Source organism: Ciconia boyciana, chromosome 5, assembly GCF_034638445.1.
Source record: "Ciconia boyciana chromosome 5, ASM3463844v1, whole genome shotgun sequence".
Lineage (NCBI taxonomy): Eukaryota > Metazoa > Chordata > Aves > Ciconiiformes > Ciconiidae > Ciconia > Ciconia boyciana.
The window spans coordinates 82,522,352-82,549,001 of record NC_132938.1 but is presented as its reverse complement, the minus strand read 5'-3'; the positions used below and the strand labels follow the sequence as shown (position 1 = coordinate 82,549,001).

The 26,650-nt window shown below is 43.0% G+C and overlaps 2 protein-coding genes across 6 annotated transcripts; one reads left to right on the top strand and one right to left on the bottom strand.

Moving 5' to 3' along the window:
- Positions 1-38: 38 nt before the first annotated feature.
- Positions 39-26,316, top strand: GTF2E2 (general transcription factor IIE subunit 2). 5 transcript variants are annotated; one of them, XM_072862060.1, is made up of 8 exons: positions 39-157; positions 819-985; positions 12,784-12,875; positions 13,423-13,530; positions 15,301-15,483; positions 15,969-16,062; positions 24,273-24,388; positions 25,416-26,316. In XM_072862060.1, the coding sequence occupies exons 2-8, from the start codon at positions 823-825 to the stop codon at positions 25,533-25,535; spliced, it is 876 nt and encodes a 291-aa protein (XP_072718161.1). In that variant the 5' UTR covers positions 39-157; positions 819-822; the 3' UTR covers positions 25,536-26,316. The 5 variants fall into 5 exon arrangements, 4 of the variants coding, with proteins under 4 accessions (XP_072718161.1, XP_072718162.1, XP_072718163.1 ...); XM_072862061.1 differs by lacking the exon at positions 39-157 and adding an exon at positions 211-414; XM_072862062.1 differs by lacking the exon at positions 39-157 and adding an exon at positions 434-574.
- SMIM18 (small integral membrane protein 18) lies at positions 5,759-6,052 on the bottom strand. The gene has a single exon (XM_072863450.1). The coding sequence runs from the start codon at positions 6,050-6,052 to the stop codon at positions 5,759-5,761; it is 294 nt and encodes a 97-aa protein (XP_072719551.1).
- Positions 26,317-26,650: the final 334 nt, after the last annotated feature.

The window sequence follows — 26,650 nt, the reverse complement described above, 5'->3', positions numbered from 1 at the left end:
TGTGGCAGAGGCCGGCCAACCGCCGCGTCACCACGGCAACGGCCAGCCCGCTTCCGGGGCGGGCCGTGACGACGGCGGCGGCGCGGGGGCTGCCGGGAAGGCGGCATGGCCCAATAGGCGGGGGGCGGCGGTGCGGGCCTCGCGCTCCGGCGGGCGGGTGAGCGAGCGCGCGCGGGGCGGCGGGAGAGGCCGGGGGGCCGTGAGGCGCGGGGGAGCGGCGGCCGGGCCGCGGCCCCTGGACGGGCCCTGCGGAGGGAGGAAGGGAGGGGGAGAGCTCTCCGGCCGTGCGGTGGTCGGAGGGGCGGCCTCCCCAGGCCCCTGCCCGCCGTCGGCGCTTCGCGCTCTCCCACTCCGCCGCGGACGTGGGTCAAGGGGGCAGCGAGGGGCGGGCGCCCTGAGGCGAGCTCCCGGCCGGTGGGTTCCGTGCGGGTGGTCGCCTTGCTGCCGAAGTTTCCCCTCGTGACGGTGGCTTGAAAGTTCCTCGTTCACGTCGGTGCCTTTGAGACGGGCGTAGGGTCTCGGCCGGCGCTGAAAGTCGGTGTTGAGCCAGCGGGGTTCCCCGGCGCTTTGCCAGGTGGATGTGATTTCTGAACCGGCCCTCAAATTCACCTTCTCTACCTTCAGATTCTCTTTCGGGGTTCAGGTTGCGTTCTGACACCTTAAATCCCCAGACATGTCAGTTTCTTAAAGTCCATGCGCAGGGAGAGAGGGATACAAACAAGAAATAAACAACTTCATAAACAGATCTCTCTGCTCCGACATGCCTTAATGACTCTATTACCGATTTCTTGCCTTTTTTCTCCTACTTCTCGTAACAGAATTATGGATCCAAGCTTATTGAGAGAGCGAGAGCTATTCAAAAAGCGTGCCCTCTCCACACCGGCAGTAGAAAAACGTCCAGCGCCATCTTCTGACTCCTCTTCTTCAAAAAAGAAGAAAGCAAAGGTAGAACAAGGTGGCTCGTCAAGCTCAAAACAAAACACAGGTTGGTGAAAGACTCCTGTTCAACAGCTGTTTAGTATTTTCCACTATCTGCCTCTAAGCTATGGTGTATTACTATGAATCAGTCTATCTGTGAATTTTGCTAGTGGCTGTTGTCGTTCTTTGTCTTAAATTGTCACTTTTTGTTAAGAAATTCACTTGCGCAATGGGAAAAAATGCTTTTGCTGCCATGTGTGCCTGTCAGGCCTCATCCTGTGACTTGTTTGCTGTTACTCAGGTGGAGGAATCGCTACTGCCAAAACACTACTTCGTATGAAGCTGTGCTTTCATTTGTGGATTTCAGCGCTTGCTGGATCCACAGGACAAGCAGTAACAGTGGTCTCGCTCTTTTTCTCTCCTCTGTCTTCCTGGCAAGAGAGTGCCTAAAACTTCATTTTGTTAACTGTAAGTTGTAGGTTATCCATCCGTGAGATGGATTTTGCAACTTACACCTCATCTGGCTAGCATATGGTGATTAGCAGTCGCTCTCGTTTTACCTGGGAGCGAATCTTGGTTCACGAACACCAGGGCGTCCGTAGGTTTCTGTCTGCTTTGGTCAGGAGTTTTGTTGTTTCCCTGGGATGGTGGCGCTGATAATGCACCTCTCAATATCAAATAAGGAGTTAATAAAGCAACACCAAAATAGCGGGAGCAAATGAAAAGTGCAGCACCTGGAGAAGCAGGGAGAGGATTTGTGCGCACGTAGCGGCGTGCTCTGTGTTCGCTTTCGCTGTGGGAGACGCGTAACTTGGGGGGCCTTTTCAGTTCTCTGAAAGCACTGACCGTTCTCTGATGCGCTCTAAAGGTCAAATCGAATGTCAGGAGTTACTAAAACATGAAATAACCTGTTGTACAAACTTACTGCGTGCTCATATTTTGAATACCGTGTGTGGTTCTCTTGTAAGCTCTAAAAGAAACAATGCAGCTAAAAATAACAGAGAAAAACGTCAAGGACGATGGGAGGAGTGGAGCATCTTCTGTCTGAGGGGAAGAGTAGGGAGTTTGCGTATGTATCTCCAGCTTTTCAGGGCACCAAATAAAGTTATCAGCCAGACATTTTAAAATAAATCAAGGGAGGCCAGGTTTCCGTCTGTCCTTCTGCCACGCTCTCCTCTCCAAATAAAAATAAAATTCTACGTGGAGTGTCCTAAACTGCATATCCTGAGTGAGAGTGGTTTACTGGGAAAGAGGGATGGGGAGGCAGGAAGAGGGCGGACAGTTCAAATGTGAGTGATCTGGAAGATTTGAGTAGATATGAGGCCAAGCAGCAGAGCGGGTAAAGAAAGTGTAATTTCTTTTCTGTGGTTTTGTAGGCTGGGTATTTAAGTGCTTTTGCAGCTGTCAGATGATTAGCTTACACAAATAGGAATGTGCGGCTATGAGGAAATACGCTTTATCTTTTACACTGCTGGCTTCGTTCCAAACAGCATCAGAAAGGTTTCAGGGTTTCTGTAACATTTTTATGCAGAGTGAGTTCAGCCTCCTTTCATGTTCCCCTGGAGGGTATTTACTAACTACTGCAGAAGCAGCAGGGATGGAAGAAAAATAATGGAAAGTGAGCAGACCAGCTTTCTCCCTCTTGTTCTTAGGAACTGGCTCAGAACAAGTGCTCAGACTGGCAAGCGATTGAACAGGTTAAGCCGCTACAAGCAGCACAAGTTGCCCTGTGATGCTGCAGAATCTAAGTCCTTTGCCTTAAAACCCGCTTTTTATTTGACTCGCCAGATTGTTAGGTGCCTGTCAGGATATGCGTGTGTCAGAGATGAGTCTTGGGGAGGTGGAGTAAAAACCTGATGTTGAAGAATCCCTGTCCCACCTCTCCCCCCCCCCGCCAAGAAATGAAAATTAAGATAATCAGTCCTAGTTTTGTTGTGTACCGACCGCAAAGACCGTAAGTAATGTCACAGTGATTACGTGTTGGCATTGATAGTCCCTGGGTGTGTAGCGCCTGCAGGTTCTCCCTTGTTCTGTGATTCTGTGACTCAAAGAACCTGCCCTTGTCACATTTTTGGGGAGGAGAGGCATCGAGATCATGCTAATCTTCAAATAACCACGTAGCTAAATCTTGCCTGTGTGTGAAGATTTGTTGTGAGCTTTCCAGTGAGAATAGTTATTACTGTAGTTATTTGAAATCATTATTCAAGTTCTTTGAAAAAATTCAAAACTGCCTTGTTTACTCAGTGCAGGATAATAACTGGAAAATAAATGAAATACATCATATCTGTTTTTTTATTTTTATTAATGAATAGTAAGTTGTGGCTAAGGTCTTAGTCTTTATCTTCAGACCTTTGTAACGATGGTCTTTGCCAACAGTAATCGAGAGCTGAAATCTCCAGGAGCTGTTTCACGACTTAGTTTACATGTGGGAAAGAATTGTCCTGAGGCTCTAGGGCTGTGCAAGGGGAGATCTTTGTCTTCTGTTCCTTGTGCAGACACCCAGCCCCCTGTATAGATCTGTGAAATAAGTAGCTGGAATGAGTCCCAAGATTTTTCATTGCGTGTGCTTCTCAGGAAGGCATAAGAACACGAAGCAGGCATAGCAGAGGCTAGCCGTGTTGCTTCCTGCACACTGCCTTCTCGTGTGCAGCGATGATGAGCGTTTTGTAGGAATGCTGCAAGTGGCCAGCAGTCCTATTGCTGTTCGGAGTCTTTGCTTTCAGGAAGGAGGCATGTTAATTGATTCCGTGTGTCCCGATGGCTACTCTTGCCTCTCTTGAGCAGGACACTGGTCTTTCAGGGCTGACGCTGTCAAATACAGCAGAAGGTAACGAGGCATCTACCCAGCGTCCCTGACAGCAGAAGGCATTATCATCACTAACGTTATCTTCGTTCTACGTCTTGGTGTGAACCCTAAGTTGTCTTGTACCCAGGGTGTCAGCTTCCGTTAATTGTGCTTATAGATTGATTTTTAGCTAAAAGCATTCTCTGCACTTGGGACTGATACTGGCGAAACTTCACCATAACAAGTGTATCTGAGATGAATGCTTGCAGCGGCAGTTGTGTTGTTTTGTGATTGCTGAAGGGAGATGGCTTCTCCAGGTGAATCACTGGACTAGCTGTGCTGGTTACTAGTGGCCTGGGTATCTTGTGACTCCATCTCACCAACCAGGAAGAGCGTGAGTCAAATTAGCAAGTCTTTCATTGTGTCTAGATCTTCTGGAGCTTAGGCATACTGAACCTGGTAGAGGGAGTTTATATATTAAAAAAAAAAAAAAAAAAAAGAGATAATTATAGTTACCAGCCATAGCACAGAGGGTATTTCTGATGTGGATAGACTGTGAGATCAGTGTTGTAGCTTACTTGTCCATTTGGCCTTTAGGTGGGTTTTGTTTCCCTAATGACAGGAGTATTATTTGGGTTTTATATAGTTAAATATCTTGTCCCACACGTAGCTTTGGTCTGGGACGTTTCTCGCTGGCCTGATTCTCTACGGGTTCAGGAGCGTGAAAGACTTACCGGGCATTACTGACAGCCACGCTGTTGGATGCCATTATTACAGTTGTAACTACAAAACTTTTATGGTTTTAAAAACCGTAGACGCGACGCAGCTACAGAAGAAAAATAATCTGGTGAGCTAGAGGTCTGAGTGTTACGCGGTCAGTTTGTGAGAAAGGCGTGAATGTGAACTCTCTGGGATGTATCGGCAAGCTGATGAAGCAAGCTTGAGATTCTTTTGTGCAAAATGGAGTCGCTTCTCGCTGTGCATCCATCCTGCCGTCTCTAGCGCAAGGCTTATCCTGGTGTGGCCTCCTTTGGGAAGCATGTCGATACCTGAAAGCTGCATGCAGGCTGGATGAAATTACTGTCATCGGTGTGGGAGGTCTGCGACCCATCTGCTTGTGTTCCTTGGCAAGAACTCGGTCAGTTCCCGTTCAGCTTCGAAAAGTTAAGATGGGGGTGATAGATCCAAAAGTTAAGATGTGGTTACCATAGAGGCAGCAGCCTTGGGGCAGAAAAATGTCCCCGGTTCTTCTAGACCGCAGTATCGCTACAGCGTGCTTTTGTACAAATAGTGAGATATTCTTAAGGTAGTGTATTAGTCACATCTCAACACCCAGAAGTTGTTAAACAGGTTGAATATGAAGTAAGGGGAGAGCAGTTCTCTGGAACTGGAGAAGGGGAGGGAGAAAGGGTCAAATTGTACCACAGGAGGTTAGAAAAGACCATTTTAGGGATACATTTCATGTTGGCTTACTTTTCCTCCCACCGCCCTCTCTTCTAAAAATGAGAAACCCGTAATAAGAAGAGCTGCCGAAGGCAAGAATTCACTCGAGCCTCTCCTGTCTCATGGGATCTCTCGCCATTCAACCCTTCTATCTCATATCTTTTTTCTCGCCCCTTGTATGTCTTTCCTGTCTCTGCGTGGTTGACCTCAGTGGGAGGACGCTGCTGTGACTTTGCACTACGTATGATCAGACCGTTGAGCATTTTTATAAACGTTTTCTCCAGTTAAGCAACATAGTTTTATGCATGTTAGGCAACATTTGTTCCTTCAGGTAGACAAAGATCTATGCTAGTAACTCAATATAAACAACAAAAGTTCATTTAGAAACAAAAATCTTTTTCTCCCCCATAACATTGCAACACATCATCCTTCTGCTAAGCACTCAGAAAGCCTTTGCCAATTATTCAAGTTCACATCCAGAGATAAAATGATAACTCTTGCTGTTATATTTCAGTCCAAAAGAAAAAAAGCATGTGACTTGCTCATTCGTAAGGTACAAGAGGCTTCATTCAAGGTGTTAAACATTCTTCAAGTGCTGATGCTCAGTCCTTCCTACACCACCTCTGTTTCACGCTTTCTGAAGCTGTTCATCATTGCTCTAACAGGATTGGGTTCATTCTCCAAGTCTTTCACAGTTTTATTTTTCACACAGCAGCAACAGTCTAGCAGTTCATAGAGGAAAGCCAACACCACCAGAGACACTACAGTAAAGATGAATATGATCAGAATAATAAAGCAGGCAGTGTTCCAGTTATCATGGAAAGGGTAAATTTTTTGCACTTGAAAGCCCAGATACTGGGAAAGAGATGTAGTCTCATTCCAGTGTGTAGTGTTGAGGGTTGCCATTCTTGAAGAGTTGTCTTAGCGTGCTCGCTGTCACGGATTTGGGGGCTGAAACAGAAAAACAAAGCTGTTGAGAACTCTGTTGATCAAGAATACGCTGTGATTTTTATCCCAAACTGTAAGAACTTGAGCTCAGACTAAGTCCTCACACCTCTTACAAACATGGATTGTTGCATGCTCATATGTGCTCACAAAAGTATCAAACTCCAAATGTACAACTTTGCGATTTATCTGGAACGTTTATTTCACTGATGGCTGGTCCATGCGTGCATCCTGTAGTGTAAGTTACTCTGGAAGGAGAGAACTTTGCTTCTTTATTTCAAGTCTATGCAAAGACAAAAAGGTTACAAAGGTAATTTTCAAGGTATACAGTGGTTTCAATAACCTGTCCATCGTTAGTCTTGACATTGGTACTTGCATGGTGTGAAAGCCCTCAGCGCTCTTTTGGCATTCTTAGGAAAACAGGAGATCCGTGTAGCACTCTCCCATACCCGAGTGATTAGAAGAACTTAGTACATGTTAATGGCATTGCAGTTTGTTTGCTTGTTTGTTGGTTTTTTTTTTTCCTCCTATTTGGGAGAAAGAAAGAAATCACTCTTCAAAAAAAAAAAAAGTATAAATTGCAACTATGTTGGAGGATGTTTCCAAAGAACGGAACTGAACTTTTGATGGTTCTTCTAGTACAAAATAACAATCCTGGTTCCTTAAAACTCATTATTTTAGAATTGCCTGTTAGCACAGACTTGTTAACCCTGCAAAACCCTTTTGACTTCAGAAGGCCAGATTTCCTGACATGTGCATTCCCCCGCTGTTCCTGCTGTTGAGTAGAAGTTTGTGCTCGAGAAATCCAACTGCTTCGTTCAGCTGCCCAAATGGCACTGAGCGCATTTGGAAATCTTGGCCCGTTTGTGGTGCTGTGGTCATTAGGATAAATAACAAGGACAACCCAACCCTTTCTGAGGAGTTCTGATTTCTTATTTTCAGCTGCGTTCTCTGCTTAACCGCTAGGAAAGGAATGTCATCTTTGGTCCAATACTGTCTGTTTGTACCCAGCAGAAGAAAAGTCTGCTTTGTGGCGTGGGGGAGAGATGAAACAAGAAGTTGGCTACCGCAGATCTGCCTTTGGCGTGAATGGTATTGCTGTCGAGATGTGCTGTTTTGGAAAGGCCGTTGCTCGAAAGTGTGAAAGTGGGCTGTGCCTTAGTAATTTCTGTAGTATATCTAGAACAAAAAAGCAGTTTTGTCTGTCTCTGAATTTTTCTGTGAATTATGGATAAATAGGCAGATGAGGTGTTTGGCAATAACATCTTTACAGTTATGCTTCTCTTTTTTTTCCCCCGGTTTCCTTCTTTCCCTGGCTTTGCCTCCCAGAACTGAGGGAACTTACGGTACATCTGGTATATAGTCTAACATAATGAAAAATGTCCAGGGAGCCACAGTAACTTCTGGTTACCTGACGTAGCGTGCTGCAGGACGCCGTAATAACCTTTGAATCCTTTGAGCAATTTAAAACGGTGTGGGAGAAGGAGATCGAGTCAGATCTCTATACTCCCTTGAGGAAATAGCAAGGAGTTTTTAGGTGAAACGTGGTGGTGAGCAGCACTGACGGGCCAGGCTGTGCCCCGCCTGTAAGCCTGTCAGTGAGTCCGTGCCGGCTAAGTGGCAGCTTGCAAAATGTGCTTTTTTTGTCTGCTGGGGTGCCCCAGAAAGGGTGGGATTATGGAAGGGGAAGAGAGAGACAAGATGGTAACTTCGTAGAAACCTGGCGTCTGATTTCTATGCCTCAAAGAAAGCTTTTTTGCTTTGAACATAAAGCAAAAAGTGAAAACCTAGCTATGTTCATTATAAAATGGTCCTGGCTACCCACATTTAGTGGGTCGTTTCATTTGGTAATCAAAACTACAGAACGAAGGGGTAACACTGATGTTTTGTTCGTTAAACCGTGCTTGCAGGTAATGCTTTAATGAACCTTGCGTATCCCAGAAATAATTCTGCAATCAACCTGCTCAGACAGTGAAAACTACAAAATGCCTGAATAAACGGGAAGTGACAAAGGCGCAGTGTGATGGTGTCTACTAAAACAGATTACTTAAAGCAGTCTAAGCACCTGTCATTATTTTTGTGTCATTATTAAAAAAAAGGATGTTATGAAAACCAGGATGATGCAGCCCAACCAACTTGCGATTTATGTGTTATTTTTATTGTTCAAATATTATACTTTTTGTTCTTTATCCTTCTGTTTTTAATGGATTCAAATTGAAACGGAACAGCTTTGTTGTTGGGAAGATACCTGGCATTAGCATTTGATACAGACATTTATTGGAGCAGTTGCAGTAACTTACTGTTTTCTCTGTTAAATCTGTAACTGAATAGACAAATTTGTAATTGAATACACAAAGTATGACTGAGATGGATAGGATTAATTGCACTGTTGTTGGTTTTTTTCCTTAAACAAAAGTTTACAGAGCAAATCCAAGCTAAAAATACTCCTGAGTTGAGTTTGGTCCTGGCTTTGAGAGCGTGGCTTGGTTTGGTCATGGTCTAGGAAGGAAACTCAGCTGACCTGTTTTATGGGGCTAAAAGTCACGAGGGTTTTTGCAAGGGTGGTCTGAAGACTTATTTGAAAATCTGAGAGAGAGATAGAGGGCTGAATAAAAGGCTTTGGAGTCCCCTTTGAGGGGTAATTAAAGCAAGCAGGATTTAAATGTGTATTTAAAATGGCAAGAGAATATCCTCGGGAAAAGAGAGGAGTTCTGTTTTGAACTTTTTAAACAGTTTTCTAAGACTGAGGATTTTGTTGGAATCTGTTAATGCGTAAGTTTGCTCACTCTGTAAACACTAGGCACAAAAATTAACTGTTTCTGCTGATACGAAATGTATTATTTTAGTCATTGTGATCAAGATTAGTCAAAAGAGATGAAGATTTGGGGCCAATGGAGAGACCGGGCATGTTCACGTTGCGTAGCCGGGACCCTTTGCCAGCACAGCTCTCCGCCAAGGCGGTAGCTCTGTTCCCGAGAGGAGGGGAGCATCTTGGGCACGGCATGGCTCCCCGGGCAGGAGTCCCTGCCGCTTGGCTGCCGGCGCACTGCAGCAGCCGGCCCCTTCCCACTCCACAGCCACCATTAGGGCAGCAGTTTGCACAGCGTAGAGAAGCTCGCCTTTACGCAGGGAAGTGGAATTTAATGCCTGTGCCGGAGGTGGTTCGTACTTCTCGAGGATGACGATGACCTCCTTAGATTTGAATGAGGCGAGGCAGATGAGTATCAGCTACTCGTTGCTGTGATTATTAAAATACAAGACTGAAGTAGCCGTTGCCGAGCCTTTAGAATTAACATAGCACTAATAAGGTTAGCATCTTTGAAAGCTGTCAAAAATGGTCTGGTTTCATGCAGTTTTACTTATTTTGTAATGGCACAATTTAAATTCATATTGTAAGCCAGTCTGATTTGAATGCAATTGAGCTATTGTATGTATCCAAAATGCAGTGAGTTAAATATTAAATGAATTGGCTTCTGTAATATCTGTATTAGGTTTTCATTTAAAAGTATCGTCATCTTTAGACACTGCAGAGGAGCAGCTTTATTTGAAATCATATTCATGGAACAGAGGGAAATGACTGGCAAAAAAACCATTTCAATGCAGTACTGAGGAAGTCCTGTTTAAGAAACCACTGAATAGACATCTTGGGGTAATAGCATTTACAAATCTCAGATGGATTCTAACCTGTCTGTTTGTATCGTATTGATCGCTGCTGCAGCTTTTACAAGGATAATAATATGCGAGGGGATTTTCTTCCTACCCTAACGTACCAAATTTCTAGAACAGGTTTCTAGCATATCCACGAACACAGATCTCTTTTAGGCAGCTTAATTGATACAGTTTACGGAATACCCACTTGGGAGATACGTTTCTTAAATTTCAGGTTTAGCTGTCTTTGTTTTAAGGAAAATCCTTTCACTGTCATTTCTGTAAAAACATATAGAATCAATTATAAGGAACGTGAGGCTGCAGGAAACAAGCTACCTCCCCAGTAAGGATGAAATCCATTTTGTTTACTGAATCTTGGCTTGGTGTATTAGCTTTTCTGTAAGATGGAGCGGTCATCAATTTTCCATTAGTGCACAGATGGTGAAAGTGCTTGTCTCATAGTGCAAGACAAGCTCCTCTGCGTTCAGCAGAATAAAATCCTGCTAAACCTAGAGAAAAATCATTCTGATTCTAAGAAGCTTGTAGGTTACAGGCATATTTTCTTTCAGTAATCAAGATAAACCTAAGACAATGTTATAAAATGATACACACCTACCTCTTGTCTGAAAGGATGCTGAAAGAGCGCTGTTCTGGTCCTTTTTTTTAATGCAGCCTATGGCACAGCTAAGATGGAGCTTTCCTACCATTGGCCAGAGCATGATGCTGCTGACAACTTCCTTTATGCTCATTTGCATCAAGCCCTCAACCCCAGGAGTAAATCATTCATAAATTTGACTCTTACTGTCTTGAATAAGAAACAAACCCCTTCCTGCTCTCATTTTTGGGATGCTCTTTGTGCGTGACGAGCTTGTTAGCGGAGAAGCGCGCTGGGAGTGCGACGGTGGCCGTGACCCCGCTTTGCTTTGTGCTGGAAAGCAGCCGGTCAAACCATGACGTTTGAAGTGTTAATATCTGCAGATTTCGAGCTTCGCTGTGCGGTTAGATTTACTTGTCATGAACTGTAGCAGGCTGTAGCCAGGCAGATTAAACAAGATAATCTCCTTGATTCAATTGACAGAACAAATACATGATAAGTCGTCTTAACTATTTGTTGTGCCTCTGAATTTATTTTAGTTGCTTTGGACCTCTTGTTACACGTATGTTTTTTTATTATTATTATTTACAAAATGTCCCGCATAGACATTAATTTTTAAAGATAAAAGGGGACCCTGGGGGGGGGAGATCCCTATAGGCTGTATTTTCAGGGGGAGATGGCTTTTGTTTTTCTCCCTTTTTCATCTTAATTTAGTAACCAGAATAAAATGTTCTTCTGTAGCTGGACTTACACTGATTCTTCTACGTTAATTTTAGAATTGTTGTGCTATGTAAAGCCACTAATACAATGTCATGTAATAGCTTCACAATTACCAGTTGCCAGGTTTTAAATTTGACATTTTTTTTTTCTTCGGCATTATGTTTTTTACTATACTAGCACCAGTTTTCATGAAGGCTTCCCAATAATTATCGAAAGTGGATTTGTTTGAAATTTGACTACATCCAAAATTCCCACTTTGTAGTTGCCTTTTATAGTGACTTAAAGATCACCTTAGAAGCAGGTTGAGATGCAGTGGGGCAGACGTGCAAAAAATTCACCTGAAGCACAGTGACTTTGGAGACTTAATTTGGAGTTTCCTGTGAAGAACTCGGAAAGGGTATCTAAATTTAAACACAGTGAACTTAGCAGACTTTCTCGAAGCCTGCTGCTTGCTTGGTGGAGGCAATGGGTCTTTGTCGAACATCTTGGGTGCATTTTCTAGAATATGAAGGGTTGGTGGTTTTTTTTTTTCCTTTTTTCTTTCTTTTTTCCCCACCGCAAATCCCCGAGCCCTTCCACTCCTCCTTATCACCTCTTCTCCATATCCTCCAGCTGCCCAGCACAGCAAAGACTTGACTTAGCAGCTCTGCTCAGCACCCGCTGCAGCCTCTCCCTCAGTTAATGCACTAACTTCAATTGGTCTTTTCTCTCCCTCAGCTGATTTTTTTCCACAAAATAATAGGAGCTCAGTATCTCTGAGATACCTACTGTCCTGTCAAATGTGATTAGAAGTCACCAGTGGATTAAAAAATTCCTGTGGTGACAAAGAGGAAATGTTCTTTTTCTGCAGTAGCTGAAATTGTGAAAAGCTGTTACCATTAAGTTTGAGCAACATTATGCTGGTAATGGGCCTGTGGCTTTTGATAGTGGTTTGTGGATATTTCTGCTTAATGTGCTGTGCTAATAGCTGAAGTTAATAAAACAGTCATTAACAACCTTGCAAGAATTTTTGAAACAAGCTTTATGCAGTAGCAAACCTCATGATACATTAAGACAGAACGGGACTTGACAACAGAGGGGATTCTGAATTGTCCTTCCAGTGGTGCAACACACCATGTTGAATTGTTTTGAATGTATGGGTTTGTTGTTGTTTTTTTTTTTTTAAATAAATGCTCCACTAGAGCTACTTTAAAAAAACAACAACAACAAAAAAAGCCCAGCACACCAGGCACACCCTTCCTTTACCTGGTGTGTAACTACTGAATACCTTTCGGGAATAAGTGAAACTTTCTGCTCCTATCTCAGCAGCACGAAGCTATCAGTAGAGCTAATCGTTGGGCAAAAATGCAGTGCGTTATTTCAGCGTGAATTAATGTAGCGTAAATGATTATGATATGTTAAGCCACAGAATTAAACATGTACTCTTATGGTAGTAATGCTGCAGTTGCTTGCTGTTTTCTTAAAGGTCAAGTCCCAATGACTTTATATTTATGGAGCTCTGCTCAGAAGCGTTCCAGAGCCATGTCTGTCGACAGGTAACTCAGTGGGTCTGGATCAACACGTGTGCTCACATAGAGTCCTCTGAGGGTGACCGCTCCTGCAACGCACGTTTCTGTTCATAGTTGTAATTCTGAAAGCTTGTGGAAATAGAGTGAGAAGGAGATGGAGTGCAGAGCCAACAGGCTGTTGTTGAAAGCATCGTTTAATTGTTTGTTTTCTCCCTTTGTAGATCACAGCAATGGATCATTTAACTTGAAAGCCCTTTCAGGAGGCTCTGGCTACAAGTTTGGAGTCCTTGCTAAAATAGTGAATTATATGAAGGTACAGTGTTTTGGTGTAAAAATTATAATGTTTTTAAATACTTTAGTTATTTATTTTCCTGTGGTAGCTGAAAGGTGCTGAATATTTCAAACTCTAAAATTCTTTTACTGCAAGAGTGGGAATTTCAAGGAAGTGCTTATTACATTCAAAATGTTGTCAGTAAACAAAACGGTCAGCATATTGTTCATTACTGAAATCCTGGTTATTTCAGGTCACTTTAAAGCCAGGATAATGTTTTTTATTTGCAGTAGAAACAGGAATTGTAAGATGCTGTCAGCTTCTAGGATTCATGAGCTATTTATCAAAATAACATGTAATTTGGTCCTTGACAGATGACTTTGTCATCAATCTCAGCTGGTACTAATTTTTTTTCCTCATAGTCTCAAAAATCCTAAATTGAAACTCATATGCTATGTGTACTGTGTCTATCCTGGTTTTGCAAAAGTTGTTTTGTCATCACATTATACTGATTTCAGTTACTCTATGATAATTGAGTCGCTGAATAAAATAAGTACAGAACTCTAATAGATGGTATTTACTTTTCCAGACTCGGCACCAGCGTGGTGATACACATCCATTAACCCTAGAAGAGATTTTGGATGAAACACAGCATTTAGATATAGGACTCAAACAGAAACAATGGTTAATGAGCGAGGTAAAGAAAACATGTTTAGATTTTAATTAGAGATAAAGGATTATGATGAACCTGAATTATACATGCTTATTTAATTACAAGCTCTATAAATATATAATCCCCCCCGTTAAGAAACTACATTGATTCACGTGTCTGGCTGTCTCATACCTCCTGCTGTTGAGGTAACTGTGAAATGAAAGCTATTCTGATATTTTTAAGGACCTGTTAGAATTGTTACACAGAGAGTATATTTTATGTCAAATGAATTTATCCATTACTAATTTCATATAAACAACCTGTTTTTCTTAAGGAATTTCTTTTAGAAAAATTTCAAGTGGAGAGCTCTTCCAATATCAAGGATGTTAAATGAACTAAACCAAAGGACTATGGCACAAAATTCATAGGCTTACAGTTCTTTGTTACTTACTGCAATGAAGAATTCTGATGTGAAATTTATGTCTGAAGTTGTGGCGTAATAGATCTGCAAATTCTACTGCTGGAGTTCATTCGTCTCACTCTAGATGCTAGGTTTCGGTCTTACAGATTCACTGTAACTTGCCACCATATTCATCTTCATGCTTAATTGATCTGAATGTCTTCATGAAATTTCAAGGTTAATAAATCAGCAAAATACCGTATTCAGTATTTATACTTGATTGGCGTACCTGGTTTTGCTCGGATCATATTTAAAATCCTCGCAACAGAGCGGTAAAGGCTGTTGAGACATGGGAAAAAAATCTCTGCATAGTAAAACTAGGATGATTTTAACTAATGCAGCCTGTAGCATTCCTTTGCTACCAGTACTAATATTCTGGAGTCCAGAAACCTCCAATCTGGCAGTGTTGGTTGTGATGGAAGCTTGACTTCGCTGAAGTCTTTCAAAAGGTAGCTCCAGGTTGTTTCCATAATGAACCAGAATATCAAGATGGGATGAAAAAGCTCCTCCCAAGAAGTGTGTATAAAATTATCACTGAATTGTTACTGGATGAAAAAAGGTGAACAAATACCCTGCAGCGCCAAAGGTAGTTACCTTCTCTGTTACAGGTGTTTTCTCCCTCCTTTCTTCTTTCTGTGTCTCTTCTCTTTCTCCTTTCAGGGTCAGGCTGGCATCTGCAGAAGAAACTAAGTAGAGTTGCCCTCTTGTTACAGGTGAACTTCCATTGTGGTCCTGGCTGCACAGCAAAACTGATTCGGAGCATATCTTAAATCATTTCAGTTGCCCATAAACAACTGGTCAGCTTCACTCTGAAGCTGGCATCATAAGTAAAATCCTACTGTGCAGGAGGTCTGCTCTTCTCAATTTCTTCTACAGCTGCTGGTGCCAATTGACAGCAGTTGGGGAAGACTGACTCCTGTTGTGTTCATCCCAGGTTAATGCCTTTCACATTCGTAACATCCATATGACCCGAGCTTGATATGCCGAGTTGTGCGTTTGCATTTTATATTCAGCCAAAGCACGCTTTTTTGCGTTCCCTCTTCTTTTTATTTTCATTCCTTTCTCAAAAAGGAACGCATGCGGCTTTCTGCCCTAAGAGGCTTCGTGGACCTTCGAGCCCAAAGGCATTAAGTGAGTGATGTTAAGCCTCCTTTGGTGCTTTATCTTGTGGTGAATTATGCCTAGGCTGGTGGATCTAGGATCCAAGGATTTAAAATCCGTTTCAAACTCAAACCTCCAAACTGGCAGCTGCAACGTGTGGCTGATGTGCTCTAGCTGCTCAAAAGCACACTAGAAAAAAAAGTACTAGCGTGTGCTCTTCTTCAAGGTTTAAAATGTATGTGTCCCTATTACAGGCTCTAGTCAACAATCCGAAAATAGAAGTTGTAGATGGGAAGTATGCTTTCAAACCCAAGTACAACTTGAAAGATAAAAAGGCTCTGCTCAGGCTCTTGGACAAGCATGACCAGCGAGGGCTGGGAGGAATCCTTTTGGAAGATATTGAGGAAGGGCTACCCAACGCACAGAAAGCTATAAAGGTGAGGAGCACGTGTCTGCGATTCAGTGAACCCATTCCAGTTAGCTTCTCAAAGGTGAGGTAGAGGTGAAGAGAGCATTTTCTCATGAGTTGTTTCTGTTCTTTTGGTAACTCAAAAGCTATTTCAGGAGATCTAATATTGTAGCCTTTTCTGTATTTCGCCCTTTACTTCCAGGTTTGGCCTGATGTCTCAGCACAGCTGTCAAAGCTCTTTCTCACAAAACACTCTTGATCTCCCACATTCCAACTGTAGGCATTTAGTTCTGCTTTTATACCTTGATCTCAGTCCTCCATATCTCATCTTTGATTTATTAGTGTACTTATCATTAGCATCCGCTTTGGATGCTCTCCATTGGCAGTTACTTTGCTACTTCTCTAGTTTGTTGTGCTTTCTGTAGCACAAGATCTGGGTCTGTTGTTCAAGTTGGAATCCTTGCTTTTGGAAACGAAATGATTTTGAGTTGTTCTTTTGCGTTTGTTTTTGAGGCTTTAGGGGACCAGATCATCTTTGTTAATCGCCCTGATAAGAAGAAAATTCTTTTCTACAATGACAAGAGCTGTCAGTTTACTGTGGATGAAGGTAGGTGTTTGTTTACATATGTTTCCATGATAGTTGATTTGAATTCATGTTAAAGCACCTATATGTGTAAGCAGTCTTCAGGTGTAGCAGTCTTTTAAGGTGGTAATGAAATATTAGGTATATCCAGATGTCAGGAGAATGGCTTATATTAACACAAGGCTAACACATCTAGCAAGTGAGCTCAGGGGTAATATCCTCTGTTTTATAACAGCTACATTGGAACATGGCACCAGGAATCCAACAATTCTCTTCAAGTGTAGCAGTACAGAAGAGACTAAAAATCACCTGACTGTGACTAAAATGGCATCTAACATTTTGCTCTGTAACGGGCAGCCAAAAAAACCCAAAAGAATGGCTTCTGGGTGCAAGTTTGTTGGTTTTTTCCCAGTTGATTAATCACGTGCCTTTTGTTGGTGAACATGACGAGAAGCCACAAATGGAACAGAAGGACGAAGCAAACAGGGAGGAGATGTGAGCAAAAGGGGTAGTTTACAACTGGGAGGAGAGGGCAGATGTGGCGTAGTGCTGCTGCCTAGAGCTGGAGTGGATTTGGGACTTCAGAAGTTCAGCATGTGTTTTCTGTCTAACAAAGAGCGGTAAAATCCTCTGGTGCAGTGTGCCTGTTTATGCACAGGAATTAATTACACAAATCGGGGTGTGTTCCAATAATGACATTTATGCCAACATCAGATGCCTTTAAGTAGAGAAAGGAGAAGGCAATCTGTGTCAAAAGGCCTTATTTTAGATGACTCAACAACACTGAACGCTTTCTGTCGTTAAAGTTTTGTTCTTGTAACATGCCACATAAAGCTATCTTATCATATAATGTCACGTTATGGTAAAAAATAAAAAAGAGGAGTTTTGACAGTAACTTGAACTGCTCTACTTACAGGACCATAGGACAAAGCATAAATTTTTTTTTTTTTTTTTTGTTTTACTAGCTCAGAGAGACTCTTGATTTTCAATAGAATTAAGCAACTGGAAATGTGTATCATTAACTTGTTTGTTATGTACCGCGCTTGCACTCTCAGTAATAATAGCTTTCTTCCACAAAGATAATTAAGTAGATGTGACATCTACGGCATTTAAAAATACAAAAATTGTTTCAAAATATTGAAGCGAATCTCTTTTTAAACCGTAATTTCTGTCACTTCTTGATAGCGGCAGTCGGAACCATGTGTGAAATGCAGAATTATAAGCATTTAGTCTGCAATCACTGGAGAATTTCTAACCTCCCAAATGCTTATGAGGTAACCGTTAACGCTGTCATCCTGTTCAGATAGTGTCTCTTCCGTCCGTCAGCTCACAGCTTTTAGGGATCTGAACATGGCCAAAACATGTAGAAATCAGTGCTGTTGCAGTAACTATTAAGACAAAGCTTTGAAGTTTTTAGCAGCTACTGGTTGTGTTAGTCACGATTGCTGATCACTTCTTGTGCAATTTTTTCCAGATAACTGGCACCCAACCATCCTAAAAGAGTTATCAGAGGGAGATCTCTACCCTGTTGCTCTTAGTTTGTAATAACTCCAGGATTATCTGTGAAATTTAATAAAAGAGCCCATTTTGTTAAGACCTAGCAAGACACATCTGCCAGCTCTTCATCAGGTAGCCAGTATAAATCCAAGGCTGTTCGTATACATTATATTTTAGCACACCCAGCACCGATCTGTGTTTAGGAACAAGCAATGCAGGCTATTGCTACGAAAGTGGGGAAAAGGTTAAAAAAACCCAACAAACCTCTAAAACCCCTTGAAACAAAATGTTTAAGCCGTTTGGCTCAATCTCCCGATGAAGGCAGGCATTTAAGCCTGCAGTGTCTGTAATGAAGGGAGCGCTAGTGTGCAGCGTGTTTGTAGTTCAAGGTGGCTTTGCTTTCTTTCATCTGCAGGTGGCAGCATGTTCCCATCTGATCAGAAAGTGATTTTTTTTGTTTTGTTTTGTTCTGTTCCTGCTGGTTTTGGTTTCCCTTTCACGATGATGCTTTGTTCTGAGAGGGGGCAAGAATACTTTCTCTTTTGGGAATTTTGTGATCTGCCTGCGTATGCCGCAACTCTTAAAACATCTCCGAGTGGGTTCGCTTACTTACTGCAGCTGGAACGGGTCCTTTTTCCAACTGTGTTATCCTGTGATGAAGAAAACCCATCCTTCCCGAGCAGTTTTGCTTTACAATTCTTTCCAGAGCACCAGAAACATGTCTCTTAGGGAGTCATTGGCAGAATTGTCTGCGTACAGGATGAGTTATGACACGTTTCTGCGTTAGCAGTGCTATTTCAGCTCATTATCTCCAGCGACGTTAAAACGAAGTTTTTAGAAGACTGCAAAATAAGCCTTGAAGTGTTGTCAGGCTCTTTGATCTAGCAGCTGATGACAGTTCAAAATATGTTTCTAGTTTAATGTTTATCCTTAGAAATAAGGGCTCTGTGCTCCTCAGTGCATGATTCTGCCGTATGACACTCTCCAGTTTCAAACATATGTTGGCTGGGATTAAAAAATTTTATCCTCTAAACGTTAGGTGTCCTCTCCCATCGCTGTCTGAGCTCCATCAGTAGTCAGCAGAGAAAGAGGAGCTGCCGGGGCAATTTGGAGCTTGCTGTCTGAAGTAGTGGGAGGAACTGCTTTCTGGCAGTGCCTACCTCTGCTCTTACTGCAATTGTTTTGATGGCTGAACAAGCTTTTCTTTCTCCCCTTTTGAAAATAAATCCCAATGTACTGCAGCAGTGGGGCAATATATATTGTGATCTCAAGGGTACCGGAGAAGGTTTGTGCAGTAAGGAATGGCTTTTGTTCTTCCTTTTATGTGATTAGCCAAGGAAGGTTCAGATTGCATGTGTTCCTTCTTGACTTCCTGACTAATTAATCTTCTGTCAGTAGTGTGTAGCTGAAAGTGTTTATAAAAGCCGGGCTAGATTTCAGGTGCTTCAGCCAAGTAAAGCACTGCCTTTTTGTGCTGGGGCTAAGCGCTTTGCATGTGAACCAAGCTTTCACCCCTTGCCGGCTGAATGCTGAAAGGCCAGTCTGATTGCCTAACTGTCGGAGCTGGTATCTTTCACGTCTGAATGCAATATAGGAAGTATTTTAATGCCCAATATTTTGGATACTTAACTATACATGGTTTTTAATATTCTTCCAAAGCACCTTTGAAGAAATTTAAAGAATGGCCAATGCCTCTTAAATTTAACAGTATAAAAATTGCTTGGGATCAGTGATGACACATGGCTCTGGCTTTGAATTCCAAGATGGTCCAGGGGCAGCACAGACTTAATATCAAGCACCTTTTTCTTCTGGTATAAATCTGGTACTGTGCTCCCTGGGACTGTTAGGAAGCAGGACTCCATCTTCCCTGCTACTCAGTTCTTTCTTCCCTTCTGCCCTGTTATTGTCTGTTCTTGTCCTGCGCTCAGATTTTGGCTCAGCTCAGTGAAGATTTTTAAGCTGTTTTTAATCTCTGGCAGATTTTATTACCAGTGTGATACAGCAGTTTATCTCCAGAAGCCATCTCAACCTTTTTGCAAGAGCAGGTGAGGCGGTCAGAAGTGCAGGATAAGCTGCACTGAAGTCACCATGCAGCCATTTACCCATGACTTTGTTCCCCCAATGTAAGCGTTTATAGAAAGGGAGCGTGTTAGAGTATAATCACTCAGGGAATGTCCGTGCAAATTGTTTTCGTATATGAGACACCTCATGATGCAGTAGAGTAGAGATAACTGTGCATCCTTACCCCTTGGGTATTTCGGGGAGGGAAGGTGTTTACAAAATCTTTTGTTATGCTGCCCTCTGCTTTGCTGTGTGTTGGTTACTGCTGGTCAAAGCTCATTGTTTCAAGTCTGTGCATGCAGGCATCATGATGCTGGAAATGTTAGCAAACATCTAAACTGGCCTTTCAATCAGCTCATGGTCTCATTCCCTCCTCTCATTACTTGAAAGACCAGAAGTTAGCTATCTGGAGGAGCAAGGGAGCAGCCTGTGAGTAATGTTGATTCTGTCAAGCTTCTGAGTTAAAATGTTTTAGTGATCAAATTGCAAGATATTGCATATAGGATTTGTTCATAGTCCAGGCAAGACACCGAGCACCTGCCTCGCGTACTGGCATCACAACTTTCTGCCTCTGCCGGGGAAGATCTGCATTGGCATCAGGACTTAAAAGCTCCACTGAAAACGTGCGTGTCTCCTTGAGGGTTCGCAGCACCTGTGTTTTGGGCAGAAACTCTTTGGAAATTTCTCCCCAGGGGATTTTTTTTCTGGGCTCCATGTTGTCATAGCAGCCTAAGTGGTAGGAGAAGTTTTCAGCTTGTCTGAATGCAGCCTCCTGCGGTCAGGTGAATCTTTACTGTCTTGACTGCTGGACAGTGTTTTTCCTTCCGTAGCTATTGTACGCTTGTTCCGGCTGATCTATCAAATAGTTCAGTGGCTCTGATAGAAGAGTCTCTCACCTTCGCCATGCTCTGATGGTGTAAAGATCACCTAGCAGTTGACAGGACACGGAGAAGGAAAATTGAAGGAAAATACTGTAATCGTAATGGTTACGTGCGCTGCAGGAATGTGTGCATCTGAACCTGTTCTCCATGCCTGGCTGAAGCAGGCCAGCATGTGGTGAGCTTTCTGCTCCAACAGTCCCCTCCGTGTTCCTCACACCAGTACTGAACTCCCTGTGCCCGGTCCACAGACAAAAGAAAGACAATGTAAAAAATGGATCCGGTATATTGGAATCATCTCTAGGAACTGCCTTCTGTCACTGTTGTCTGCTCTTCAGACACATCAGCTCATCGCAGCATTTTTCTTTCCATCTTCTCCCCTCCCCAGAGACAGACCAGCCTCCTGCCTGGCCAACCATAAGCGCGGACGCTGCTCCAGAGGTGGTGGAGCACAGTAATCGGGTCGTTGCGTGCCATTTCCTCCTCCCTGGCCTCTCTCATGAACTACTGCTTTTAACAAGTGGTGACCCCCTTTGCTTGGAGCCACACAGCAAAGGCCAGGGTGACAGTATTTCAGATTCTCCTCAAAGAAGTTGGAGAAATCTCTTTCTATCTTGGGTCAAGGGTATGAATTCTGAGGTGCAGAAATACCACAGCTACAAATGCGGCGTGTTGTTTTTTGAGAGCTGTAGTTATTGCCAGCTTTTCCCCTAGGTTCTCATATTTCAGAGAGGATGTCACAATAATTCAGATAGCATATTCCCAAGGTCTAAACTTTCACTAGCTGATAGGGGCATAGTCCTTGGAGACTTCTGAATAAGTCTGACAGGTAATGTGGAAACGGTTCAGTGCCAGCCAGACAGCTGCTCTCTTTCTTCAGTTCTTGCATTTAGCTCGGTGTCTGGCGTTACACCGAATTGGTTTTGTGATGAAACGATAGACACATATCTCCTTTTCCCTTTAGATAGCACCCTAAATGCGAACAGCTAGTATGCACAGCTGTCTGAAGGGTGGCAGCTCTGTATGCTTCTTCATCTTTATCCCGTGCTTTTAGTTCTGAACCAGTCCTTGAACACGGAGTATTTCCTGGGGTGGGGGGGACCGTGTTGGTGTGACTTCCCCCCTTTCCTAGGCAATAAGGTGTTTTAATGCCCTACATGGAGCTTCAGCATGGGAAAAAGGTTCTTTTGCAGTTACCGCAATGAAAGCAATAGTGCTGAAAGCAGCCTGATTTATGAAGGAATTTTATAAAGGAGTTGCAGAATACTGTATAGTGACTCTAGTGGGGCCAATCGGTGGATTAAATTATCTGTCAGAAAAGTCCATTTTAGCTTTGTGGTTTTGATTCTTGGTGATTACATTGGTATTTCTTGGACAAGTTTAAAAGGTGAATGTGAGGCTGTAATGATGGTATAACTGCTGCATTACAAGAAATGCAGAACGCTGTGGTTAGATATTAACTGTCATCTGCACTTCTGTGCATGTTGACCCTTGAAGAGCTGACCATTTGTTTTCTAGTGTTTAATTTTTCACTTCTGTTCCCCAGAAGAATGTAGACCAGTTTAACCTTAAGCACCTATTCTCAGCATTTTTTTTTTTTTTTCACTGGGGCATATTTGTCCATATATCATGAACTCTAATAAGGAGACACAGCATCTGTGTTTGTAGCAGAACGTTATAAATAAAATGACACTCTCATGTAAAAGTTCAGAGTTATCAAGTCTCTCATCTGCTATCGCCTCACGTACACGTGCGTTTCGTGCATCTTGGAGGACCGACCTGCGTCTGTTCAGCTCCCCCAGGAGTCGTGTGTGCAGAGCCAAAGGCAGCATGGCACAACACAACGTTAAAGTATCTCTAACCGGGATCTGTTTAACGGCCATGCATTTATGTGCAGCCTTGTCACTTCATGTGTGAACTGCAGAAACACATGATTTGAAATGCGGTTACTCGCAAAGTGCGATAGTGCATTTGCACACCCGTCGTCCGATTCATCTTTCCAAGTGCCACCGGGTCTCGGTGTCTAGCTGAGTCCAGCTTGGGTGTTCAGGACAGGGAGGGGGCATGAACAGAAAGGAAATAGCTTGAAAGAGCATGTTCTGCTCGGTCCGGAGGATGCGACAGGACCTTTGCGCAGGCTTCTGCTGTTAAGACTTAATCTGAGTGCTCATCGCTGAGAAATCTCTCTCTTGCATGTTCAGCTTTGATCATAACACAACCTTCTCCACCTGCCGCAACAGGATTAGGTGAGGGATGATCTGTGATAGCAGGCACTGCAAGCTATGCCGAAAGCCCGGAATCACACTCAAAATGGATGAGCAGACGGAGAATGTCTCGACTACAGTGTCAGTCCTTGCATTAAGTTATCTGAAAACTGCAGTCTCAGTGATCCTGCTGTGCTGTATAGCCTGTATGAGAAACAAGCTGAGCGCTATCTCCATGTAACCAAAAGCGGTGTTTTGAGAGGATTTAGTTCTCTTCAGAAACGCTGCATTACCAAAAATGAACATTGTTGTTTTTCACTGGTGAAATTCCTTTCTTTTGTTTGCTGGAAAGCTTGAACAGCCCCTTACTGTTGGCAATGGGAAGAAAAGAAAGACCTGAGACTTAAAGCATGTACTTTCATAGAAAAACAAGATGCTTTAGGAAGGGAATTGGTCCAAGTGCAGGAACCAATTCTGTTACGTACGCCTTTTGTACAGTGCCTTTTTGTTGCAGCGTGTCTAGAGCCGTTGTATCTGTGGCAGACTGTCACTGGAGCGTTTCATCGCCTGCTGCATAGGACGGCTTCTTAAGCATGCAGAAGTTGTGGTTGTTTTGAGAACTGTCTACTAAATTTATCTGGAAATAAAGGGAAAAATTTAGTCTTGCGTTGCTATGTGTGCCTCGTGTTTTATTTATAGTTTGTTAGCCAAACCTGCTGACAGGATATATCTAACTTACTGCCTGGGGAATGAAGGGAGGTAGGATTGTACCAGCCGCTGCCTGGAGAAGGCATTCCAGAGGCTCTGTGAAACTTTACATGAGGCAGAAAGTGTGCAGGCAGATGGCAGCTGCTCTAATTAAGACTTACTGTCTCTGTCTTTTTTCCTGCTGCTGTGGCTTTTAAGGTATCTCTCTTCTTTTTAACACCAGAGGAATTTTAGTAATTTATTATCTGTACAGCACGGTATGTATTATATTACAGTGATAAACGAGCTTAAACCCACTGAAGTAAGTGTCTTGAATCTTCAGTAAATCGGACTATGAGATGACAAGTCTCCCAAGACAATGGCAGCTGAAGATGTGTAAATGAAGTTGCCATTTATGGTTAGTTATTACCCTTCACCGAGATCTTTTGAACTGAGGCTTATAAAACACGTTGACAGTCTACCCAGCTATAGAGATGCTAGGCAAAAAGAGAGACTCCGTAGCAAATTAGTATTAAAAGCACATGTTGCCTGTGGGTGCTCCTGATGCTGGAGTGCAGTTAGCACAGATGAGAATCAGCTCGTCTTTTTCCATTAAGTGTTGGGGGTGTTTTGCTGTTGTTGGTTTGTTGGTTGGGGGTTGGTTTTTTTGTTGGGGTTTGGGTTTGTTGAGGTTTTTTTTTTGGAAGGGGATCTGGCATTTGGAGTGGGTAAAGGCTGTGTTAATTGGGTGCCTGCTGGTGGTGACCGCTGCATCTGTAGAGTCACAGACTGACATGCCAGCATACTTCAGCGTTTGAAATTGAGTCTGTTTCTTTCCCTTTGTGCGGGGGCTTTGCCCAGGGTTTGTTCACTGGGATATAAAACGAGGGTTTGTTTGGTGTTTCAGAATTTCAGAAGCTGTGGAGGAGCATTCCCGTGGATTCTATGGATGAGGAGAAAATTGAAGAGTATCTGAAACGACAGGGTATTTCTTCCATGCAAGAAACCGGACCAAAGAAAATAGTAAGAGATACAAATTACAGATCTTTCTAGGAGATTTCCCCTTCCTGACCCTGCGGTGTTAATTCCAAAATACGTTGGTGAGCCTATGCATAGCTGCTTTGTGTAGCTTGGGGAAGTGTGACCAATTTTAAGAAGTTGCAAAAAACAATGCTGTAGCCAGCAGTCAGTGTTTTTATAACTTGTTTGAGCCAGTGTAATCCAAGCAGCATCAAGAAGAGGGCAAACGCCAGAAATCCCTGTGAGCTCCAAAGTGGAAGCTGCTTGAAGCGGTATAATACATTAGGGGTAGAAGAATAGTTACTTTTCCGGGAGAAGGCTGGGGTTTTTTTAACTTTTTCTTTTCTGCTATAAATAGCTTTGAAATCCTGATGGGAACCGTGTAACGCGCCTCCCACCACACACACGCTGTTCTGCAAACTGGGTGCAATGTGCTCGCGTTTCACCGGGAGGGCAAAATGGCCGCAAGCTCTCCAAAGATGCTTTCTTCCCGGCTTCACACAATTATGTGTTTTAACATTTATTTGTATGTGATATAACATGTCTTTTCTCTTCTGCACTTGGCTTCAAACTCTCCTTTTGTGAGAGCCCTTCCACACAGGACTCGTTCCTGGTTTCTGCTGGTCACGAGGCTAGCTGCTTTAATGCCTGTTGTCATGTACGCACTCCTCATGGATTGCTTATATGCTAAATGTGTCTTTAAGCATGTGATTGTGGATAGAATTATGGGGCATGTACCTGCTTCCGTAGCTGCATGGAAGTGTTTGGAAACTTCACTTATGCCAGCTTTACTCCTGTGCGTGGGATACGGAGGCTCTGCTCTGTCCCTAGGGTCATCTCCCTGCCTGGATTTGAACTGAATGCTGTTGCTTCTTGCAAAAACAAGCAAGCACCTTCCCCGCCTGCCGCCCCTGGTTCAAGCAGCGCTCTTCTTCTTCGCAGAAGTGATGACTAGCACAGCGTCACACATCAGGTCAGATGGGGCAGCTGGAGGGCAGATCTTTTGACTACTGTTTCTTTCTTCTTCTAGGCTCCTATTCAGAGGAGGAAGAAACCCGCTTCTCAGAAGAAACGTCGATTTAAGACTCACAATGACCACTTGGCTGGAGTATTAAAAGATTACTCTGATGTCGTTCCTGGCAAACAGTGACCGGTTGAATTCTGGAGCAAACATGCATTTTCATACAGGCTTTTTGCCACTCGGGTTCAGTGTCTGCTCGCAGAAAGACTGACTGTATATAGTAATGTGATGTGTTTCCCCCATCCCAGCAACTGCCGACATGAAACAGGTCAGTTTAAGAGCAAGTATGAACTACTAAATTTAGAGTTTAATTTAATTAGCTAATGGGAAATGTGTCTTCAAGTAAGACGTTCTCACTAGTTGCCTCTTGGCACAGAGTGATAAATGGTGCTCAGCATGTAATGCAGGAGTTCCTGTTCAGTGCTTAACTCTGCTTTTACATTGCTTAATGGGTATTTACCTGGAATTACTTACAAGGGGCTTTCTAGTAGAATTGAATACAGCATTTGTTTTACCTATTTCAGGAAAACCTTTTCCTAAAATCACTGCAGGCAAGTTTCTTTCACAGTCAAATACACCCACGGTTTGTATGCTTCTTCCTTGCCATGGGACTGAGCTTTACTGAACGTCGGTGATATCTGAGGCTCAAACTCAGAAAAAACCCTCTCCTGAACACCCAGCAGGCTGCAGGATGGCAATGCAGCTGTAGCTTCCTAATGCTAATCAGAAATTGCCCTCGGCGATTTCTCATCACTGTAGTGGATGCACGTGTGTTGCACAGTTCTACTCTGTGGACAGGAGGGAAGTAAAATGACAGTGTAATACTGAAGCAAATTTTTTTTTTTTAAGTAATAAACGTACAATGCTGGTTTCCAATGTTGCTTCCTTAAAGAATGAGAGAATCAACATCTTTCGTGCTTGTTGCGTTTTCTTTTTCAAGGAGGTAAAGGAATCTTTGCTTTATTTGTATCTTCTCAATGGCTTATTGTTCTGGGCTAACACTGTCATCTTTTTATCATTCTTGGTTGTGGAGGGAGGAGGGAACCACCTTAAATGAAAGCTCCCTGTAGATGCCTGATGTTCTGTGCAGTACAGACTAACGTGGAACGTGGCCAAATTATGTCCTCTTGATAACTTATTTTTATGTACTGAACCAGAGTCAATCAATGCTGATATTGTTTTCATGGCACTGCGGGAGAGGAGCTGTTTCTCTGCTCTTCTAGGGTTAGGATCAAAGACAAAAT